General features: G+C 47.7%; 1 protein-coding gene across 1 annotated transcript; it reads left to right on the forward strand.

Moving 5' to 3' along the window:
* The first annotated feature begins 1,476 nt into the window (after positions 1–1,476).
* Positions 1,477–23,478, forward strand: NMNAT2 (nicotinamide nucleotide adenylyltransferase 2). The gene is made up of 11 exons (XM_085232315.1): positions 1,477–1,634; positions 15,277–15,365; positions 15,852–15,919; positions 16,263–16,341; positions 16,828–16,954; positions 17,560–17,640; positions 17,731–17,775; positions 18,474–18,550; positions 19,794–19,895; positions 20,481–20,548; positions 20,701–23,478. Exons 1-11 carry the CDS (start codon positions 1,550–1,552, stop codon positions 20,801–20,803), a joined length of 924 nt encoding a protein of 307 aa, XP_085088441.1. The 5' UTR covers positions 1,477–1,549; the 3' UTR covers positions 20,804–23,478.
* The last annotated feature ends 119 nt before the right edge of the window (positions 23,479–23,597 follow it).

A 23,597-nucleotide genomic window follows, 5' to 3' on the forward strand; every position in this document is an offset into this window, starting at 1 on the left:
AAAAGGCACTGATGTTTCATCAGAGCTTCAGTGCAAAGGAGCTCACAGCAAAGAGGGCATGATGCCATTCCTCAGCCTGGTTTCTGAAGAAGGGCTGTCCGTCCCTCAGTCTCCACAAATAACTTTTGAAGCTGTTGGCTAACTTCTAGCGAAAAAAAAGAGAACAAGTTTTATGAAGACAGACGCACAAGAACACACACGCATGAGCACACAAGTGTGACCAAGAGAGGCTTGAGGAATGCCCTCTTTTTCTGCTGTCACCCTGAGGCTGATAAAAGCTAATTAAAGGCTGTAGTTTTAAAGGCAGAGCTATGCAGCACTGAACTGCAGAGAGCCACTGCTCTGAAGCAGTGACACTCTCCCTTTCGAGGCAAGCAAGGATGTGCAGCACAAAGAAGAGCCCAGCACAGATCTTCAAATCTCACCCCATTCTCTGAAACCTCAGATGTCCTTACAGAGCTAGTGATAAGGCACAGCACCACTGCTGAGACAACCTAAAAGTGCACCTCGACTTTCCTGATGATGTTATTTTTTCATTCAATTTTTTTTTTTTTTTTTTTTTAATCACTGTTCTCCCCACACAACCAATGGAAAAAGGTGGCTCTGCTTCCCTGGCCTTTCTTGCAAATGTGATGCCATTATTTTCAGAGCACTCTTAGCCTTACACGTGAGTTAAGGGCCACTGTGCACACTTAACCTAATGGCTGACCTAATCCAGATGTGTACCTGAAGGATTTAGAGGTTCTCTGAGCAAATCAAGGACTTCTTGCGTTTCTTCCCCAGGGGTGCTGCCTTGTATGCTGCTCAGAGGTGTGACAGAGGAGGGCAATGGATTTAACAGACAGAGGAAGGGAAAGGAAAACTGGGTGGAAGCAAATAACTCCCTGTTGGGAGAAAAGGCTTTGTTTGGGAAATGGGGAGAAGCAGCAGCTGAAGGCGGCCTCTGGGAGGTGGCTGAAGGCAACTGCCCACAGCTCTGTCTCGAGGAACACAAATGAGAAATGAAAACAGTCAGTCTCATATTAATTTACCTTGCAGTAAAGACTGTTTTTTGGCCCATCTATGGAAATTTCACTTCCTTCAGCTGGTAAAAGGGCGGTGCTTGGTGCCCGCCAGAGTGTTTTCTCCTTGGAGCCCTAGAGAAGGGCTGGGATCTCCAGGGCCTTTGAGCAGGACCACGGAGCCACTCCGTGTGGCTGCACCCAAACACCGAGTTTGTGCGGGTGCATGCAGGGAGTGCCTGCCCACCGCCCCCATTCCTTGGGCAGCTGATGCAACGCATGTCTACTTGTATCCCCGCGTTACGTGTGCGAGTGCAAGCCAGCTTGCACCCTCGCGTGCCCCCATGCCGGCGGCGGGCTCTGTGTAACCCAGGCTGCCCGCGCCAGCCCCGGGCGGGGGCGGGGGGAGGTCTCGGATCCATCCCCGCTCCCGCAGCCACGGCCCCGCCTCCTCTCCCGCCCCGGCCCCGCTCCCTCCCTCCTTCCCTCCCGCCGCTGCAACCGCACCGAGACACAAAAAGCGGCTGGGGCTGGGCCGGGCCGGGACCATGACGGAGACCACCAAGACCCACGTTATCCTGCTGTCCTGCGGCACCTTCAATCCCATCACCAAGGGCCACATCCAGATGTTCGGTGAGTCCCGCCGGGACAGCGGTAGGTGGTCGGGGAGGGGCTGGGGATTATCCCCGGGGGTCCAGAGGAGCTCCGATGGAGGCATCGGGGGGAGCACTTCTTACCGGGCAGCCTCCGGGGCCCCCTGGCCGGGCGCTGTCCGCGCTCGGTGGTGCTGAAGGCGCCGCGGGCGGGGGCGGCGGCACCGCAGGGCCGTGGCTGCTCCGGGGGCGCAGCGGCCGGGCGCTGTCCGCGGCGGGTGGTTCTGGAAGAGCGGCGGCACCTCAGGGCGGGGGGCTCGGGGCCGGGCCGGCCGGGCGCTGTCCGAGGAGAATGAGGTGGTGGCGCGGTGCTGGCCTCGCGATCAACCCGGCGGCCACCGCGGAAAACGGCCCTGCGATGGGGAGATGAGGTGAAGAGGCTGATTTCTGTATCGTGAGAGAAAGGATGAAATCCAGGCTTGGGTTGTATTTGCGTTTCACATAAGCTGTGAGAGTTCTCTGCTTTCGTTCCCCTTGAAGTGCTCTGCCCCCACAAAACCCCCGGGTTTGGTTCTGGCAAGGGCTCTTGGCTGTGTTTATAAGCTGCTGCTCATCTGTAGGGTCTGCAAGTCTGCGGTCTCTGCAGCACTTTTATTTCCTCCCTGGCTGAGGAGGGAGGGACTGGGCCAAGCAGCGAAAGCCAGGTTTGCTGGAAGTGAAGAAAATCACAGGCAGTTATTTGAAATACTAGACTAGCCAGCTTTTCAGGTGATAATGAGTCAAAGTAATTGGAAACCTTCATGTGAGATGATTGATATTACTGAGCATCCACGAGATCCAAATGATGGAGATGCTAAAACCACTGCTACAGCCTGTTCAGGCAAGACAGGAGGGAGGGAGGGAAAGAGGGAGAGAAGGAGGAAGGGCAGTCTCTGTCAAAGGCAGTCTGACATGACATAAATACTGACCACTCAGATAAAGCTTGAAATGCCTTGAGATCCGTATACAAGCAGCAACTTACCTGGAGAAGGGGACCCTGTTACTGTGAAGTGTCCACTACCAACCACCAAACGAAATGGGAGCAGAAAGATGATCTCCTTTAACATACCTTTCTGGAGTACAGAGAGAGGAGCCATCCTTGATGTCTGATGAGGGAGCAGATGCTGAAGGTCTCTTGATAGTGCTGGGGAAGCATCCCTAGGGTTTCTATAAGCTGTACATAGATTTCTAAGAAGAAAAATAATTGAAATCAGCTTGGGGTATTTCTGCGTCAGGCTTTGTTTTTATAGATCGTAATGAGACGGTCAGCAGCCTAGAAAATAATAGCCTTCTAGATGGAAAAGATCACGCTGTAATTTCATTTTGTCAGTGCAAGCAGACTGTGTTACTGGACAATAATACAATGAAAACTTCAAAATATATATATATTCCCTAATCTAAAAACAATTGCAAACAAAAAGGAAGAAGAGAAATTATTTAAAAATCAAGACATAATTAAATGAAATTATAGAGATTATGTTCAATAGAAGTAACCATTGTTAAAACAGATTTTGAAATCCACATTATTTAGTCCTAGATGACACTCTGATTAAGAAAAGTAATACTAAAAATATCACTGTGACCCATATTCACTGGACTAAATACTAGTAACAACACTTACATTAGAAAATAATGGTCAGTGTAATAACAGCATGCAGTGGATATTTTCAGATTCCCAATGCTTTATTTTTTATTTTTTGGCACAGTATTTTCCATATCTTTATCAGTCTCTCATAATAAAATATATTATCTCCTCAGGTAAAAAGTGTCAATGATCACAAAGAGGGTATAATTGGAATTAATGAAGATCAGGAGCCAGTTGTGCTGCCTGACTTGGGTTGTTTGATAGAAAGGTCTCGCTCAAACAGCGAGGTCAAATGCAAAGTCATGTGGCCAGTAAGGAGGAATGTACGTCGAATATAAACAATAGGAAAACAAATGCCTTCTGCCAAACAGTGATGTTGTCAAGAACTGAGGAATGATTGTACACAGCCCACTGAATGTAAATGGTGTGATGCTGTAAATAAAGCAACAAATGTAATCCTGGTGCTTGCAAGCAGAGGAATATCAAGCACAGGAAGATTGGTTGTATTATTTTTACATACTGCATTAGCAAAACCCTTCCTGGAATAACAGTAACAAGAATTGCATTAGCTCCGGAAACAGGCTTTATGGTGAGAGTTGAGAGAGGCTCAGTCTAGATCTACAAAAGCCGTTAAGGAACGACTAGATCATGGCCTATGAGTGTCTGCATGGGGGAGGGATGTATGACGGAAGGAGGCTGCTTTACTTAGCAGAGGAAGGTGGTAGAACAAGTTGGGGTACCGCACAACTTCAAACTAGAAAATTGCAGTGTGCTTTTGAGCAAAGCTAATCAACAAGTAAGAGAAGGATTTTCTGTCACTTGGAGGCTTATAAGCAAGATTCAGAAATCTTTCAGGAAGACATGGCTTGATGTGGAATTTTTGTTCTGTATGTCCTGGAGAGATCTTGGCCTATAAAGTTCTGAGATGCCTGAATGGGGATATATGAGTCATCTACATGGAATCTGACTTTTAAACCCCTATTCATTTTTGTTTGAGGACCTCCATGCTCCCACATCTAAAAGAAGAATCACATGAGAGCAAGGGAATACTGACCAAAACTTGTATTACTTTCTTAGCTCTGTGCTATGAGAGCCTGGGCAAACAGTACTCCATCCTTAAATCTTATATTTCCAACAGCTGAATTTGTGCAAATTGATTCTCTTTATTTTCAGACAAATATTTGGGTTTGATGAGCATGTTAGGATCATTTGCTTAATTTAAAGAGATGCAATTTATGTTTTTAAGTCATGGCACTTGTTAAGCTTAGAGGATATGTAAGATTTGCACTGATGTGTTACAACAGACGTACCACTGTATTCTCAGTTCTCAGTTTGGATTCTGTCGTATTTTATTCAGGCTGAAGCCCAGCCTGTGTCCATAGGATTTTTGTCTGAGTAAGAGATATGTTAATTATTTGAAAGCACTTTCTAATGAGGAAAACATTTCTCCATCGTTATTTTTTTCCACCTGATGTGAATTTCAGACTCAGTATCGCCTTTATGTTTGAGTTCCCAGGAAACTGGGATTTTGTTACAACCTCAGACTTGAAGCTGCTGCTCATGACTGACCCTTGAATCCGTGTGGAATAGAACTTACCTCAACAGGGCTCTATCTGCACTCTGCCAGTTCCATGGCTGGCACAGTGGAACTCATGAAATGAGTCTGATTCATGTCTCTGTCTATAAAACAAATACACTGATTGAAATAATTAATAAAATTCAAATAAATCATATAATAAAAAAGGAGGTGAGATATTGTGCTGTACATCCATCCATATTAAAGGGCTGTGACAACACCCACATAGCCCCAAAAACACTCTGAGTTATTTGTGGTATCAACTGTGCTTTGAGATGTACGTATGTTCTGAGTCACAATTTTGAGTTGTATATTCTGTATTTATGTGACAATGAGAAACTCAGCCTGGGATGCTTGGGGAAGGAAAGACAGGAGGAAAGAGGGCAGAATCTCGTGTTAAGTCTCATAGCATTAACATGAGACGTAACACAGTCATTGGTTGGCTTCAGCCTGAGATGAAAATCCATCTCAATTACACTCTAGAGATGCATGGAGAAGGAAAGCAGGTCCCAAACTTAAACAAATACTTTTTAATTTCCCTCTAGAACTGGACACTGAGCTCTGTATGTGTGCTTAGTCCTCTTCCCTTGCAGCAGGCTGAGTTTGCCCCATGGCAGACCTACCCTGGCCTCACTGCAATTTTCCTGCTACTTCCTCCCCATGCAAGCAAGGCCACCCAAAGGACAAAAGCCAATGGGCCAATGTCAAAAGCAAAATTCAATCCTTATGGTGCTGTAAATACACTGAAGCCTGTGCTGGCACCCCTCCAGATGACAAATGTCTGCTTGCTCTGACAAGTAAATCACTTCTCCTCCCTGCCCCAGAACAGGGAACTCAAACTCCATGGATTCCTCCTCCAGAGCATGAAACCATTGGGCAAGGTAGAAAGCATATATTAAATAAATTAAAACAAACAAACCAACAACAACAAAATTCACTTTGAAGGCAATCTTGGGCATAATGCTGGGATTAAAGGTGTCCCTGTGCAAGGTCAAATGCTCCAGAACCAGCATGGGTCACTCTGAGTATTTCAGCTCTGGAGAGAAAAAAAAAAGCTGAAAGCAAAAGCTTTTGTTGGGTGAGCAGCTTCATAGTACTTTGTGGGAAAGGTCTTGGCCTGTTCCATGAATGCATGAAGTTCAGGGGATTTCTGATTATTTCTGCAGATTGAAACATCAGGGCCCTGGGAGGGGGGAACAAATATCAGATCAGACAAAGTGCCATGTTTTGATATTGATTTTTTTTCCCCCTTTCTTAAATTATAGAACAGAGTTTCTCTGCAAACACAATAACTCCCCATTTTGGCACATTTGACATTTTCTTTGTCTCTATAAAGTTCTGAATCTCCACACGAACTGTCCACTCACAGGCAGCCTTCTGGCTTCCAGAAAATGACCTTTCACAACAAAATCAGTTTTACTGATATGTTTCTATGCCACTCTATCCACAGTCTATTTCAACTTCAGAGTTTGGCCACCTATCAAACTCGACTCTTTCTGACATGCCCACACCTCCATCACTATTTCCTCCTCTGCTCATCAAGCTTTGATTGGCAGAGCATTCCTTGACCTCTCTGCCCTGCTGGAGGGTGGTTTCAAGCACTGGCACTCATGAGATCCAGCTGTCTGGAGGCTGAAGGATGCTTAGATCTGGATTCAGAGGCAGCACAGTGGGCAAACCCCAGAGAATGGACCATGGTGATGTTATTTCATTGCCTTGCATGCATCTGATTTTATTTACTTTTTTTTTTTTTTTTTTTTGCATTATCAATCATTGATAATGAGTAGGTGATTTTAATCAGATCTGTCATGTCTGTCTGTATCCAGACTATCATCTCTTGCAGATTGCTTTATTGACTGCTGCGTTGCCTCGACCCTGTGGATGCAACTTGTGCCATGTTGTTCAGATGTGGTCTTCTTGCAGGGGCTCTCAGCACCCTACATGCTTTACACTTGTTTTGTCAGCTCGATCCTTTTCACACGGTGCCAACTCCTGGACACATGCAGAAAAACAAAGCTGATGCATTGGGTGAATCTAAAGATCTAACATTCAGTAAATATCCACTGTCTTCCCTTCCCTACTCTCTTTGTTGAATTTTTCCTATATCCTGCATTGCATCTGTTATTGAGGAGAGTTTGTATGCCAGTCAGTAGACAGGTAAAAAAATACTTCTGATAAAAAACAGTGAAAGAGGACTCAGCCATCAGAAGTAAAACTCTCAATTGCATTGCTTCTGAAGAGAATTTGAGCAATGAAAAATCCCAGTGGGCTGTTCCTTGCTTATTTAAAGCAACTATTCCAAAGGCGCAGTGCTGAGCTCTGCTGCATTATGTAAACAGGCTTTGGAGATAAAGGGGCCAATCTGGGTAAGGAAAGTGTGAGGAAGAGGCAGGGGCTGGGGTTTTTGTTACTCTTGTGTTGTTTCAATGGCTTGAATTTCAAGAATCACATTTTCTTACTTGTTGAGACAACTAAAGTGCAAAGCAGTTTAACGAGCCTTTTGCTGTCTGAAACAGGGCTGGGAGAGATGTGAGTGGAGGGACAGCTGTCCCCTTTTCCTTAAATGCAAATATATCTCCAGATGGGCAGGAGCAAAATTCCCCATCTAGCAAAAGCTCATACAGGGTCTTGAAAGACTTTGTTTCTGCAGTCTGCAACACGAGCAAGGAGTGAAGGCTGCCTCGTACTTCCATTTCACCTCTGCTCCAAGATCTGAATGTGCAGTTAGCTCCGGCGATCAATGAGGTAGCTGATGGGACTCTCTGCAGGACATTGCAGCTGACAATGGGACTCGAGACAGCTTTGCTCCCCACTGCATTGGCATGGCATTGTTGGACTCAGGGGAGCAGAAGGATCAGCCAAGCAAGGACAAATATTGTTTATAGTCTTTCGAGTGAGATATTACACATTGGATGTTGTAGCAGGGAAAATTCTGCTTGTCTGTGCTCCCATCTCAGCTTCCTTTACATTGATTTGGGACGGGCTCTGCAACAGTGTGGAGGAACACCCACTGACCCCTTGACCTCTCAAGCATCTCGTTCCATCCTCCTGACCTACAGAGGGGAGGAGCTTTGCCCAGCACCTGATTAAACTCCATCAGTAACCACTCAAGGATTCTTCTGAAATATTTATAAGCCTTTAAATATTTAGCAGTATTTATTACGGTCGATGAGGCACTGCGTTGTCTCTAAAACAATGCCACCTCCTGAAATGGGCCACACACCTCCTGCCTCAACCAGACTCAAGCAAACCCAGAAATCCACTCCTACAACCTTATTCAAACAAGAACCAGGGCCTGTACTTCCATTTCAAAACCAATGTGCTCACTAGCAAGAGGCTCACACCTCTACATGGCCTCCTGTGTTACTTTTGGGCAATGCCCACGAGATGCTGAGAATATTGATCAACTGCACCCCAACAGTGGCACCCACATATCCCATGGGACCTTGGACGTGTCACTTCATCTCTGCCAGCAAGTGGTTCTAGGAAAGCAAAGATAGCCTAAGAGGTGGACGAAGCCAAGGCATCTATGGATTTGAGGAGATCACATTCTCTCTGGCTTTTATAACCTCTGAATCAAAGCACTTCCCCAGTGCCACCATCACTCATCCAAACAGGGCTGGATTTTTGGGGTACTATGCATGGAGAAAGCCCAGCAAAGACTGTGTCCGTAAAGAGCTCACTCGGGTGGGAGGTGAAATGGGAAAAGCCTTGGGGTGGGGTGGGGTGGAAGGAGACGAGCTCCTGTGGACTGTGGGAAAACTGGAAGGAGCAGCTTTGCTTCCTTCCTTGGTGCAAAGACATGCCTAATGTGCTTTGCACAATGAAGGGGTTCTCAAGAACTATCTTAGAACGAACCCCAGGTCATGGGGGTGTCCATCCCCGCTCCCTGCAGTGGGGACCAGCACCTCTCCGAGGACAAGCAGCAAAGCACCACCCCAACATCCACTAAAGTCCTGATAGAAGCAGAGCAGAACCTTATCCATGACAGAATAGTGAAAATATTTGTAGTGTGCCCTTTGATGCTCAGCTTGTCCTACTTGACTATATCTGTGGTCCCACAGCAATAAAAGTTGTGCCCAAAGCGAGCTGTTGGGTGTAGCTGGAACACACTTTCCTCTGTTTACCAAAGAGCTTATTTTGGTTACTGATATTTAGGCTCTAATTGAAGCGGAGATACAGCCATGTAATACAAGCTTGGGGCTAGATTCATGCTGGAAATTGATGGAGCTCTGTTGTGGGCCAGCATTTGCCCCGAAACAGTCTCCCTAGGGAGCCAGGCAGCAAGAAAAGTAGCCATCAGTGGTGGCACTCATCCCCTGCTGCAGGCAAAGAATTTGATGGCTTTTGTGGCTAAACAAGACTGCTGTATCCCTGCAGCACCTCTTTTTCTTCCTTCCTGCTTGGGAGGGCACAATACTGCACTGTTCCCTGCTCCAGCTCAGTGGGCTCAAGGCATTTTTTCTCAAATGCTCATCTGTAATCATTTTGGCACATTTATCTCTAAATGATGAGAAAACACTGTGCTGGAAGAGAGAAAAAGGCTCACCGCCTTTCTCCTGCAGCAAGTCAGACCAGCCACTGCTGGACTTCTTACCTCACCATCACCAAGACCTCAAGACACCCTGGGAGCAGCTGTGGGTATCAAACATCAGGTGAATATGGTTGGCAGAACGTGGCTGCCTGTGCTTCAGGTGAGATCCAGCAAGGCTGTGAGCTCATCCTTCACCTCGTCTGTTGCCAGGAAGACTTTCTCACCAAGTTCTCTGGGCAAAAAATGGTATCGTGTCTCATTACAGAATCACACAGAATTGCAAATGGTTGGGGTCAGAAGAGACCTTTGGGTCCATCTGGTCCCATCCTGCTCCAGCAGAACCACCCAGAAGTGTACCCACGGCCATGTCCAGGTGGCTTTTGGACATCTCCATGGAGGAAGCCCCTTAGCCTCTCAAATGACCTGTCTCAAAGGTCATTACAACTGGTGACAGTGACAGCATCATGCTTACCGCATGCCAGATGAAAAAGTGGGCCCAGCGCCTGCCCAGAGGAGCTGGTTGCAGCTTCAGCAAAAACTCCCCATAATGGCCCTCTGTACTCACCACACAGAGCTGATGGGGAATTCCTGCTTCCATCTGCTCCTTCCCTCCATTGTAGGATATGTCAGCATTTTGGAAAAAGCATTTTGATGTGGGTTGCTTTGCCATATATTAGACTCTTCCTGCAGAACATATTCTCAGGCTCCACACACTGGAGTCTTTTTTCCCCAGTTACTGTATGCCTACTTGCACACATCCTGTTGCAATATTCTTGTCCTGAGAAAAGAGGAAAAAAAACAAGATGTCTTTGATTTTAGTTTGAATCTGAGTTATACCAAATAGGCTGTTCTTTTACAGCATCATCTCGGGGACCCAGATATTCTGGAACTGGACTGCTCCCTGCCCATTGGGTCTCATGCTCTGCTGTTTCTAGGCCAGATTGCTGCGAACTGACTCAGCCTACACCCTTTTCCTTTTCTTCTCTCTCTCTCTCTTTTTTTTTAAGCCTCTAATTTCACTTTTCTTTCCCAAAGCCAGGAGTGGTGAGCAGATGGTGGTGGAGTGGGTCCCCTTGTTGTCCCTCAGGCAGCTGGGCATTGGTGGGGCATCTAGCTGGGCTCGCAGGCTTTAAAAGCTCAGCCTCCAGCTCTGTTCTCAACGCATTTGCTGGCCATTTCTTTTTTTGTGCCTACAAAAAGCCATTAAAAGAAAAGTGCAGCAACAACTGAAGCCATTTAGCATGAAGGTCCCTTCCAATTTTCTTATTTCTGTGATGCCTAGATGCAGCTATGGACTAACAGGGTGGGGGGGAAAGTGTAACAGAGCAATTAGCTTGGAGATGAAAATCATTAAGCATTAAGGGGCTTAATGGGATATTTCTTCCCCCTCCTCCTGCTTCTTTGGAAAGGGAAGCTCTCCTTGGAGGGCAGCCAGAGCTTGTTTCTGTAGCAGAAGCGTCATCCTGGCCCTCAGGGACTCGCTGCATCTCCTGGGGTGTACCAAAAGCTGGGGCAGAGGAGCCAGGCTCTGTGATGAGGATGGGGACAGCTTTGAGGGGGCTGAGCCCCTCTGGCAGCAGCTCAGAGACAGAGGGACAGTGGGCTTTGTCCCACACCTCAGCTTCAATAACTATCCCAGCTTGCTGCCATGGTAATTTCATTTTTCAGCATTTTTAAAGGCCCAAATGGATGCAGCCACAAACACACCCCTGATTTGGCAATCAGAGTCATATACATATTTATATACATCGCTCAATTAGGCTGAGAATAATTTCTGGCTCCTTGCCTGGCAGGATTTAGAAGGGTAAAGCATCATGCTTGTGTATCTGGGTCACTCACCCTGCAGGAGGAGGTACTTTGGCCAGGAGGCCAGCACTTGTGGATTTGCAGCAATGTCCCCATAGCATCCCATGGGCTGCATCTCCTCCTCTGCAAAAAATGAATAAATAAACAATTGTAAAGAAAAAGGAGAAAAAGGAACTCCTGGGGGTGCGTGTGAATTAGATACAAAGGCATTTGAATTCACACCTTGAAAAATGATGTGCAAGGAACACTTGATTTCATTCACAGCAGTTTAGGTGTCGGAGGAGCACCAATGGAGCAGAAGTGTTACAATTAAATATGCTCAGTTAGAATCACCAAAAAGAAACATCTCTTAAATAAGCAGTGATTTCCTAGCAGGGAAGCAGGACTTTTCTATTATTTTTTTATGCCATCTGGACAAAGCAGTTATTTATTGTTTTCGTACCATCCTGAGATCAGTTTTGCCTCACTATCATTTTGCAGAACTTTGGCAGTGCCAAAACCACACAAAATGCTTCCAGCAGAAGGGAGGAAGGTGGGGCTGGGGACATTTCAGCCCAGCCCACTTCTCCCACGTCAACCCAATGTAAGCAAAGCTGTTGGTTTGGAAACATTGCCACCAGGCTGAGCACAAAGGCAACAGTCCAGAAAACCAAGGGAACTGGGACTCAGATCTTGAGCCCCTTTACATTAACACACAAGGTTAACCATTGGCCCTAACCAAAAAACCAAAAAGGATAACCCTCAACAGTAAATAAAAATTGGTAACCCTAAACCTTAACCCAAAAGCGTAACTCTTAAACCTATTGCAAATTGGTAAGCATCATCCTTTAACCCTAACACCAAATGGCAATCCTTCACCCTAATCCAAAAGGATGACCCTTGACCCTTAATCCTAACCCCCAAAGGGTAACCCTTGACCCTAACACAAATAGCTAGCCCTAAACCCTTAACCCTAACCCAAAATAATAACCCTCGGCACTCACCAAAAAGGGGAACAAGTAATCTTTAACCATAACAAAAAGATATTGTTCCCAGGCAAAAATCTTTGAACAAGTAAAGAGATAAGGCTAGGATCTGCATGGACAGCTGACCATAAGGAATACAGATGGGAGGAGGAACACAACACTACTGAGTTGTCTTTGGCACCACCATGGCACAAAGGAGTCTTCAACCTGGTCTCCATAAGCAGAAAATTTTACACTAAAATTACAAGAGGTTCTATCTAGAAAAGCACTTTCTGAGTGTGGGATGGCCTGGGGGTTTGGGGAAAGCGTCGCAACATCAGAGCAACCCTAACAGTTCAAAGCAATGTCCCACCAAATCCAGCATCCCATTTCCAACCCCCCAAATCCAGAAAATAACACTCGGGTTGGCACAGAGTGACTCAGCTTAACCCCACATAATGCACAGCACTGCTACCTTTGGGCTGGAAGACCACGCCATGGCGGGAGGCATCATCTCCCCCTAGAAAATCTAAAGTAATTTTGTCTTGCTTTGTGCAGAAGATGATACTCAGGGCTGGATAAGCTTATGTGTTTGGACAGCGTGGCTACAGCTTTCCCTATCTACGTACTGCAGAGTAATTCAGCCAAAGAAAATTGAATCAGTTAAAAAACACAAAGCTTTAATGCAGTCTTGTGATTATAGCACCGATGTATGGAGATGCTGCAAGCACCAATGTTGCAATTTTTTAGCACCCTAAAGCCACCTGTCCCAGGTCCCCATCACTGTCATGGCCTTTTTGTTCTGTCCCCTGGTATTTGTGTTCTGATATTCATCCCTGATATTTATCTCCTATCTCATATTCCCGATGCGTGCCTGCAACTGCTGGATTTGGCCACCAAACACTCAAGGCCAACTAAGAGCACTGGTCACCTTTAGAGCCAGGAAGCGGAGATAACATATGCACTGTTTTGTTGTCCTTGGAGTAAATGTAATAAAGATGCTGTACACGAATGGGAAGGCTTGGAGGTGACAGATCATTGACTTCAATCTTCTCTAGGCAAGGAAAAATCAAGCCAGAGCAAAGCAGGGATAATGAGAGGATGTGTTAATTTAAAAATCAATAACATTTTTTTGTTAGTGAATTTCTTTTTTTTTTTTTTTTTTCCATTTTAATCACAAGATGTATGTTCTATGCTGTCTTTTTTAAAAGATCTGTAAGAGGTACCAGGACACAGCTCCTGTGAAAGATGTTAGAAAGGTCATGTTCAGAAAAAAAAGAAAAAAAAGACTTTTTTTCCCTTTCTGATTCAATTAAAATTAACTGTAAAGGTAGTGATGGGAAGGCAATTAACATCACTAGCAGCGCACAAAGAGCATCCAAGAGGATCAAGCTGCCACTCTTCCCCTGTGATTCCTTCTAGGCTTTTTGGGGGACTGATTCAGTGTTTCTGGAAGTCCTCAGCAGGCACAAGGGGCTCTCAAGCTTCTGCATAGGCTGTTTTTATGTACATAATTTATACCATGCATAGCAATAATTATGCAGTAGCACTGACCTAGTACAGCTTCAAATATAAAGATGGGAGAGTGCCCCCAGGAACAGTAACCTTCAACCTCAGGGATGCCCTTTGGTCCTTGCTGCTTCCATCAGTACCATGGGTGCTCATCCCAACATGCACAAAAGGGGACAACCACCCAGAAATCCCACCCAGTACCTCTACTCCTCTAAAACACCCTGTCCAACCCATTTTCTCCCCCTTGGTGACCCCATACCACAGGGTTGAGCTGGGTCAGTGAGAGCCACTGGTGGAGGAAGATGCTCCACATGGATCCCAATAGGCAGAGGAATACCCAGCAAAGATGGGAGAAAGAGAAAAGGATTCAAACCAAACTGGTGGTGTTCACACCTTCAAGCCCAGGATCCCAAAGGCAGGCAGGAATGCTTTAGGTATGTCTAATTCGGGCATGCATGATTTGCTCCTTGCTCCACCACACAAATTGAATTATTTAACCCCATTTTTATTTCTCTGGATGCTAACATGCACGGAGAACAACTGGGAGTAAAGCCAGAGAGGATTTAGGGTGAGTCTAGGAGGTGCATTAAGGCTAACAGATGTCTCATGGGATGTCCCAGGGACCTGGGGCTGCTCAGAGCTCAGGAAACAGAAGTCCACAGTAATCATAGTGCCATTCTTGACTTGCAAGTGCCCTACAGCTTTTTCTGTGAACAGTAGTCCTTTTTATGCATGTCAAAACTTGAGGGAACACAATAATTTTGCCCAAGCAGTTCGACATGGGTTATTGTTTGCACAATAAAAGTGGCTTTAGATAGAGACCACAGGTCCATGAGCACACCTGGGAGTGCTCTTTGTCCCAAGGGAAGCATTTGTCTGCACCCAATGAACTGCCTGGCTTCATGCAATACCTCCTGAGTTTATCTGGGTTCCTCTGGATCTGCCAAAAGAGCCCAGGATGTGCCTCCCTTCCCCATAAATCCTTCTTTCCACAGTATTTTTGGGTCTTCAGGAAAGTCAGTGCTCAGCATCTCTACCAGCCCCTTTCAGCAGGGATGACTGAACAACCCCTGCTCCAATTTCCTCCCTTCCTGCTGCACACTGTGCCCTTTCCTGCTCACTCCTAGCTCACACAACCAAAGCAACCCCAAAACACAAATGGCCTCCCTCCCCATCTCCAGTCCCATATCAGCCTCTAGGGCTGACACCCTTAAAGATGTTTCTCCTCCTTGTCTCAGAGCACTGAGGGTTGTTCCACTGAAATCTAGACCAAAACAGAGCCCTTCTCCCTGTGCTGCTCTCATCCATTCCCATCCAGCATTTTGGATGAGCAGCACATATGTCCACACTCCACTATCACATCTCAGCCATGCAGGCTGGCCAGTCTTATTTGCTTTCAAAATGTTCCTCTAGCTCTCCTGCTTCACCCAAGCCGTGCAGAAGGCAAGAAAAGCCAAAGGAGGATGAACATGATAGAGTCCTTTGGATTTTCTATTTCTGAGGGGTGGTGAGAAATACCAGATTCACAGTTGGCAGCTGAGGGTTCAGCTTTTAGGGCAAGGCGGGTGATGGCCATATGAAGCTGGAGGTGAAACCCTCAAACAGCATTTGGCAAAGCCATAAAGCCAGTTTTGTGGGGTTTGGTGGAATGGGCTAATGCACTGATCCCCTCTTGCTCTCCTCTAGAGAGAGCCCGTGATTACCTGCACAAGACTGGACGGTTCATCGTCATCGGTGGCATTGTCTCACCTGTGCATGATTCCTATGGGAAGGCGGTGAGTTGTTCCTGTTATCTCTTCTTTGTATGTGCAATGTCAAGCACTGAGAAGCCACAAGAAAGCCTCCAAGAAGATGGTGAGGGATAAAACCACCCAGTCTTCAGATAAAACTTCCAGTGAGAGCCTGTAACCAGATAAAACCAGAAAGGAAAGAGAAATACTACCATCCAAAATGATGGGCGTCATTTTTGGGGGATTGTGTTGGTTGAATGATTTTAAAGTCAGTTTTTATCATAATACAAATGAGTTTTATTCTGAAGGGGAAAAAAATCTAAAATAAGAAAGGAGATTTTGCTTTGATCTCTTGTGAGATGCAGAAATGTCAGCAGGAAAAGCCACCCCTGGGCCTGGACCCACCATAGCCCAGGTAACCACGCTGAGACCTTCAGCTTTGAAAGGCAGGAATACTTCTTATCCAGAAACAAGGAACTCAGATAATCTTTATGCACTGCCTCCTTTTAATCTGCAGTTTTATTGTTCCAGGGCCTGGTGTCCAGCCGGCACCGCCTGACCATGTGCCAGCTGGCTGTGCAGTCTTCCGACTGGATCCGGTGAGTGACAAAGACCACTGCAGGGAGGGGGTGCTGGGGCTACACAGCAGCAATCCCTGGTCCACGGCAGCCCCACAGCTGAGCTGGGACCAGTAATGCCATCAGGAAGATCACACTACATGCAGATATATCCAAACCCAATGGATCAGAAGTTAAGAGTATGGAGGAGCCTGGGCATGGGCACATGTTCAGGTTCTCTCCCACCCCAAGACAAAGAAGGGAAATGAAGGGATGAAGCTACTAGGGGGAGCTGGGTGGAAGGTTTGGAGGAAAGAGGTGGTGTGGTAAGGACATAAAGGCAGCAGCCACCAACTAACGCTGCTGCCTCCCTGTGCTCCTGCAGGGTGGACCCCTGGGAGTGCTACCAGGACACCTGGCAGACCACCTGCAGCGTGCTGGAGCACCACCGTGACCTGATGAAGGTGAGTCCCTCTGCACCTCGTGCCCTGGTCCTGCACCAGAATCAGGCTGCAGACACCATCCTCTGCCTGGATGGGCTCTGGAGCCCAGAGGTAGACATCAATGCCCAGAACATGGCTGGGACAGATGGAGAAGATATATGTTCCTAACCTGGAGAAGTACACAAGGCATTATGTCGCAGTTGTTCTCTGCACTTCTTCCCTGCCTCTGAAAGCAAACTGAGCCCCTTGGATGAACTACTTGCATTATCACCAATCAACAGGGAACAAACAGTTTTTTTCCTCTAAATAAAAGAGCAGTAGGGACCTACTAGACCAAGACTAGATATTAGATATTAGGAAAGCTAAAGTGAGATGGATGGGTCTGTCACTAATGATGACCTTCATCTTCAGTGAGAGGGGACCAGCTACCGTAGCAGCAAAGGTTTTGAGAATCACCTCCAGCCTTGGGGAAGCCATCTTTACTACTTAATTTCCCTTTTGCTGCAGAGAGTGACCGGCTGCATCCTCTCTAATGTCAACACCCCCTCCATTACCCCCGTGATTGGACAGCCCCAGAATGAGTCTACACAGCCTATCTACCAGAACAACAACGTGTCCAACAAGCCCACTGCAGGTAGGTGGCTCTGGGGAGGAAGGGGAGGAACTGGCCACCTGTTCCTCACACCCCATCGTGAGGTACCAAACACTTGCTCAGGAATGCTTCTGATCTCCTCCAAGTCTTCTTTCACCTCTAATGTTCCCATTCCCTCTTCTCAGTTTTCTAGCTTGCTGTCACCTCTGGGATTGGGGAATAGCAGTGTGCTTGTGCTCCTTGCAGCCTCAGGATCCCCAGCCTGCCTCACAACTCAGATTAATTTTTGGTTGGTCCCAAATTTAACAAAAGATTTCTATAACTCTGTGTTAAGCTGACCTGTCTCCACACTTCTGATGAACAATGAACACCAGTCTAGCTCCTTCTGCACTCCTGGTGGCGTATTTCTGTTCTTTTCTGCTCCAGCTGAAAAAAACAATCATTTTATTTTTCAGCTGACCTGGACGAGGTCTCTCAGCAGGCTCATAGTGCCTGAGGGATATTTGGTTATATGAAGGCTGAGTCATCTGCCAGAGGAGACGTGGGAGTTACTGTCCCCATGCATGGGAGCATCCCATGCTCCGTGAGGGCAGGCAGACGTGAGTGAAGCCTCTCCCCATCTTACTTTTCTTCTTCTCTGCCTTCAGCAAAGATCCTGGGGAAGGTAGGAGAAAGCCTGAGTCGGATCTGCTGCGTTCGCCCACCCATGGAGCGTTTCACCTTTGTGGGTAGGTACAGGAGTACAGCATCACCCCCAGCCCCACTTGCCTCCCCAGCAGCCCCTGCCAGGCATCAGCACCTCTATTCTTCCCTCCCAGATGAAAATGCCAACCTGGGGACAGTGATGAGATACGAGGAGATTGGTGAGTATGCAGCCCCCCACCACCACCAGCACCACCAGAAATTTGGTGGCAAGTAAGGGATGCTGAACCATCACCACTCTTGGTGCTAGGCAGCATGGCCTGGGGCTGAAATGGGAGCAGCACTGAACTGTTGGAAACTCCTCTGCCCACCCCTCCTTACCTGCGCAGTTTTGTAGCTTTCCTCTACGGGTTTGCAAACCAACAAAAAAGTCCTAAAAGCTCCAGTGCTTCATCATGCAGTTAGTTGCACTGCTCAGCTTTGCTATAGAAAAATCAACCCATGAAGCCATGCCCAACGCTCAGTGCAGCTCCACACATATCTGCAGATCAAGCACCTGCAACAGGCCTCAAAGCACTTATATGTGTCTGAAAATGCAGAAATGCCTCCTCACCCTTGGGATACCATGCCTTCGGGGCACATGTAAGTGCCTCAGCAGCCCACAGCAATGCTGGCAGTGACCCAGCAGTGCAGGAAAGGAGCAGAAATAGTGCACAGGGTAGTTCAGGTTTGGCTTTCTGTTTGCATCAGGGATGCAAGGACTGTAGCTTCTTTAGCAGTATTCATTTTGGCAAAGGATGGTGTTTTGGTGAATGAGAACACCCTTGAGCAGAGCAATGGGATGGCAAGAAAGGAGGGGGAGAGGTGTACTCAGCCCTGCTCTCTCCCATCTCTGAGCACTTCTGCTTCCTTCCTTCAGAACTGCGCATCCTCCTGCTCTGTGGCAGCGACCTGCTGGAGTCTTTCTGCATCCCTGGCCTCTGGAATGAGTCTGATGTGAGTCACTGCCAGGGTCCCTTCCCTGGGCTCCATCCCTCCTCCTCCACCATCTCCTGAGTGCTGCCCTGGTATTCCTCACCACCCCCATTGCTTGCCTCTGGTGCGCAAACAACAGGGGCTTCTGCACTCCTGGTTTATAAAAAAGCTGATGTAAGAGAAGTGTTGCCCTTATGTTAGAAATGAAAGACCCTTGAAATCATACCAGCAGCTTGCACCTAACAAAAGAAGAGTAAACAATAGTAATAAAAGACGAAAATAAGTAAAATCATAACAAAGAAGAAAAGAATTAAGACTGAGAAGAAAAATGATGTCTACCTCTCAGCCAGACACTGCTTGACACCATCTCATGTGGGCAAGCAATCTGCAGTAATGACTGTGGTGAGATTTTGAGAGCAGTCAAGACCACATCCACATGGCAGAACACATGAAAAGCAATGGAGAAGTCGCTTTTACTCTCCCTTGCAAAGGCAGATCCAACCTGCAGATGGCAAATTACCTCTACAGAGATGGCTTAACTCTGTGTTTGGCTTTGATGTTGGTGCTTTTACAGCATCCCACTAGAATTCAGGCACAGTTCAGTGCACTGAGATGAGCCTATCTCAAACACTACTACAAATGAAAAATGCTTCAATTAACACTGGAGAAGTCGTCATCCCTCCACAGCAATGGGAGCAGTCTGCTCCCAGTATACAGGATGGTGCTGGGATCCATGCACCACCCCAAGAATTCTCTTCCCTTCCATCCTGAGGAGAGCCTGTCCATGGTGATCAGCTCTCCAGAGTACCATCCCCGAGACACTAGTAAATAATAACATCAACACAAAGAAATCCAGGGATGAGGGGCTGTAAAAACAACATGCAGCAGTGCAGCTGCTGCCTCCTCCGCTCCAATCTCCAGTGAGGCAGAGTTCATGTCATCCTCGGGCAACATCTGCTGCTGTCCTTTCCACCATGACAAGTTCTCCCTGAAGCCTAAATTCAACATTCATTAACAGAGTTTAACCCTGTTCCTTTTTATTTCATCCACCATAGATCACTCTGTGTGTCTCCAGCATCACTCCTTAATAAATCCAAGTTTTTCCCAAACGTTGTCCAGAAAGAGGAAATCTGAGGTTAACCCCCATCCAGGTTTTGCCAAGCACTTGCAGGGTGCACAGCTTGTTTGGGGTGGGGGTTGGAAGGCTGTGGCAGATTTTGCATTGGCAGGTCGTGAAAACTCTCTTTGCGTTGATTCTATCTAGATGGAGGTGATTGTCGGGGAGTTTGGGATTGTGGTGGTGCCCAGGGATGGAGCAGACCCTGATCGGATCATGAACCACTCCTCAATACTCCGCAAGTATAAAGTAAGTGGATTCATACATAGTCATATAGGAGCCAGAGAGTCATGGAATATCCTCAATTAGAAGGGATCCAACAGGGAACACTGAGTCCTATCCCAACCCCTGTGGCTGAGAGCAGTGTCCCAGCACTCCCTGAGCTCTGACAGCTCAGGGCCATGCCTACTGCCCCACAGAGCAGACCCTATTCCTACTCCTGAGCTTCCCCTGACACAGCTCCATGCTGCTCCCATGGGCCCTGTTGCTGTCCCCCTGCCTTGCTCTGGGCTGAACAAGCCACAGCACCTCAGCTGCTCATTATCTTGCTCTCCAGACTCCATGCTGTCTTTGTTGCACTCCCTGTCGCCCTTTGCTACATCCTTTCCATGAGATTAAACCTTCTTGAGGGCCTCAAAGTACCCCCCAAACCCCACCAACATCACACTGGACATGGGACCTGGAGAGTTCCCCCCCTTGGTTTTGCCTCAGCCGCTAACTGGGATCACTAATGCGGCCACCAAGTAGCAGATCTCCATGGCCAACCAGACACGGGTGGGGCAAACACTGATTTTCATCCCTCCCTTCCCTCATCTCTTCTTTCTCCACCCACAGAACAACATCCTGGTGGTGAAGGACGATTCGAACCACCCTATGTCGGTCGTCAGCTCCACCAAAAGCAGGTGGGTGATGCTGAGGGTGCCCTCAGCCAACACCTCCATTCATGGGGACACCACCGTGTTCCCAGCCCCTGCTCAGGAAGCCCAAATTCCTGGAAAGGGGCCATCCAGCTCCCCACGTAGGCTCTGACCCTCCTCTTCCCCTGCTCCCCTAGACTGGCCCTGCAGCACGGGGATGGACACGTTGTGGATTACCTCTGCCAGCCTGTCATCGACTACATCCTCAAGAGCCAGCTCTACATCAATGCCTCCGGCTAAGTGCCAGAGGCCCTGCAGCAGAACAGCCCTGTCGTCTCACGTCTCTACAGCTCTCCATCACACTTCTCTCTCTTTCTGTGTCTCCATCTCTCTCCCCACCCCATGGCCTCTCACTTTCGGCGCCGATGCTCCGTAGTGCAGCAACATCCAGGGACCGGCGGCACGGCCCCACGGGGAATGGTTTGGTCTCTTTTTTTTATGGGAACTGTCCTCCCCATTGTATATGGGGAGGGAGGGGGGCAGAGATGTGCTCAGTGTGCTCACTGAGGGGCAGCTCCATCCCCCCTCCCAGCATGTCACTGGGAAATGGTCCCCCCCGGTCCGTCCTCCCAGCATGCTCAGAGCAGGGGCTTCCTCTTTGCTCAACAAATCTAGGTGAAATTTTTTTTTAATTTTTTTTTCTTTTTTCTAATTAAATAGTTGTAGTGCAAGCTCCTTAGCTCTCTTGCCACAGTGCCCTGCTTCCCATGTAATCCTGGTGGGCAGTGGGCAGGCATAATGCAAGTGGTTCTGTGCCCCGCAGAACCTCCTCAGGCCAGCAGTAAAGACAACCCAGCCACCGAATCCTCCACTTGGCCCTGATAAGTCACATGAAGATGGTGTTTCTGAAGGGGCAAACAGTGCTGCCAAAGCATAACTTACCAGGGGAATGTCACATCTCACTTCTCCTTGTCTGCAAGTGAACTCAACCCACCCCAAAGCCAAGGATAGATGCTGTACTCTAGCCCCATGTCAGAAGAGGCAGCCTACAGCCCCTGGAAAGGGATCTGCCATTTACAACACCAAGAAGCAAGGAAGGAAGAAGAGGGGAAGAGGTGGCCTGGAGCCACTGATGAGAATTGCCCCAGGCCTGGCTCAGCTGTATAGGGCTGGGTCTGTCCTCATCCTCAAGCCTCCAGCTCTCCAATGCTGGCTGTCAAATTCCCATTTTCCTTTCTCTCCTTTCCTCTTACTGTCCTTGAAAAGTTTGTGCATGACATATTTACCCTTCCAAACTGGCTTCAGGTCCTTCACACATCCCTTGGGACAAGCCAGTTTCCTGCTTTTCTGCCTGTGACAAGCCTGGTGGAAGCTGCTCAGCCAGATGCCAAAAAATAAGGCATGGAGCACGGAGCAAAAGGGAATAATTTGAGTCCTACAGAAATGAGGGTTATTTAAGCAAGCTGCTGTCCTGCTGGGTATCCCAGGGTGCAAGGACCCTGCTTGTCCTGGTGGCTCAGCCTCTTGAAAGCTGGCAGCCACAGGGAGGAGGGTACAAGTCTTGCTTTCCTTCACACCTTTCTCCCTGCCTTTGCTCCTTCCAGCTTCACACCTCTAGTGTCTATAGCTCCTGGACATCTGCCCATTCCCTGCAGACCTGGGTTGGTGAGATTTAGGGAATTCTAGGGCACTTTGCTTATCCCTAGCAAGGGACAGTGCTGTGTCAGCACACATGGAGGCTGAGACTACTCCAAGGTATTTTGGGGAAAGAGAAGAAAGAGCTAACTTTTTTCTTTTTTTTTTTTTTTTTCCCCACACCTACAAGAAGTCATAAGTTGCTCTTTGGAAGCTTCAAAGATGAGACTTTGCATTATGGTTGGTGACCTGCTGGGCACTTCTGTCCTCCGTGTTGCAAGTGTGCCACAGCCCCCTCCAGAAAAGGCAGCTGCCACCTCCCTAACAGCAAAAACGCTGGGCGAAATGACACGGTCTGCACATAAAGGTCTTTGCAGCAAACATGCTGAATCCCTCAGATCCAGCCATGCTATTTCCAGGCAGTTGTTTACGTACTTTGAGGGGTGAGGGGGCACGGAGATCCCAGACCAGGGAGGGTGGCCAGAGCATGCAGGAATGCCTCCGGGGGTGAGCTCCCATCCTTCTGAACCCCAAAGCTAATGCTTCAACAGGTTCTAGCTGGGCATCTCATCCACGAGCACCCAACTTACATAAGCTGATAGCTAGACTCCTCTAAACCCATTGCCTTCACTGATCCATATATTCAGGTTTTCGGCGTGTTTTTCCTCTCCACCCCAGTGCAGGGGTCATTCCTGAAAACATCCTCAGACATCACCCAATGTTTCTTAGCTCCAAGCTGGAGGAGAAGCAGCAATGTTAGAAACCAGCCTCCAACACACACACACACACAAAGGGATTGGAACCTCTGGGAGAGATGAAGAAGCTGAAGAGGAAGGATGGATGGTGGCTTTGAAGAGAGGAAAAGACAATGGAATAACAAAAGAGGAGACAAAGAAGGAGCGAGAATGGCAAGTCTGAGAGCAAGCTCAGATCCCCTTCTCCTCCCTCCCTCAGGTACACGAGATTGGACGTGCAGGAAGCCAGCTGGCTTTCCATCTCATCGTGGTTAGGACGGCATGCCTTAGAGACATAGCGTTGTGATAGGGATGATGAGTATATTCTGTCTTACTAGTCTTATCTATGCCTTCATGTATCTGCTCAGTAAAACTCACAGGATGGGGCAAGGATGGGGTGGGAGGGGGGTTTGTTACAGGTCAGTCAATGCTGGGATTGGTTTGGAAAACATCTATGGGTGGGTGTGGAAAAACTCATCCCTTGAGATCCATGCAGATGGTGGGGAGGTGAGGAAGGGGCTTTCCAGCACTGCTGGGGTGGGAGGCAGCTCCTGGGTGTGGGTCTTTGAACCTCTGATTTTAAACAGTGAGATTTGCTGAAAGAGAAATGAACTTCAAACGTCTTTTGGAAAACAAAATGGGGGGCGGGGGGAAGGGTTGAAGTTGCCATGCCACCAATTTCACTTTTGTGAAAAGTTTTGGAGCCTAAATTTTTTTTTCTTCTG

The sequence above is a fragment of the Meleagris gallopavo genome, chromosome 10 (assembly GCF_905368555.1).
Source record: "Meleagris gallopavo chromosome 10, MGAL_WU_HG_1.1, whole genome shotgun sequence".
Taxonomy (NCBI): Eukaryota; Metazoa; Chordata; class Aves; order Galliformes; family Phasianidae; genus Meleagris; species Meleagris gallopavo.

Bases quoted from the DNA above. Each gene is read 5' to 3' on its own strand.
- NMNAT2 (XM_085232315.1), top strand. From the start codon at position 1,550: ATGACGGAGACCACCAAGACCCACGTTATCCTGCTGTCCTGCGGCACC. The intron at 17,641-17,730 runs GTAGGTACAGGA...CTTCCCTCCCAG, and splicing joins GGAGCGTTTCACCTTTGTGG to ATGAAAATGCCAACCTGGGG. The intron at 17,776-18,473 runs GTGAGTATGCAG...TCCTTCCTTCAG, and splicing joins GATGAGATACGAGGAGATTG to AACTGCGCATCCTCCTGCTC.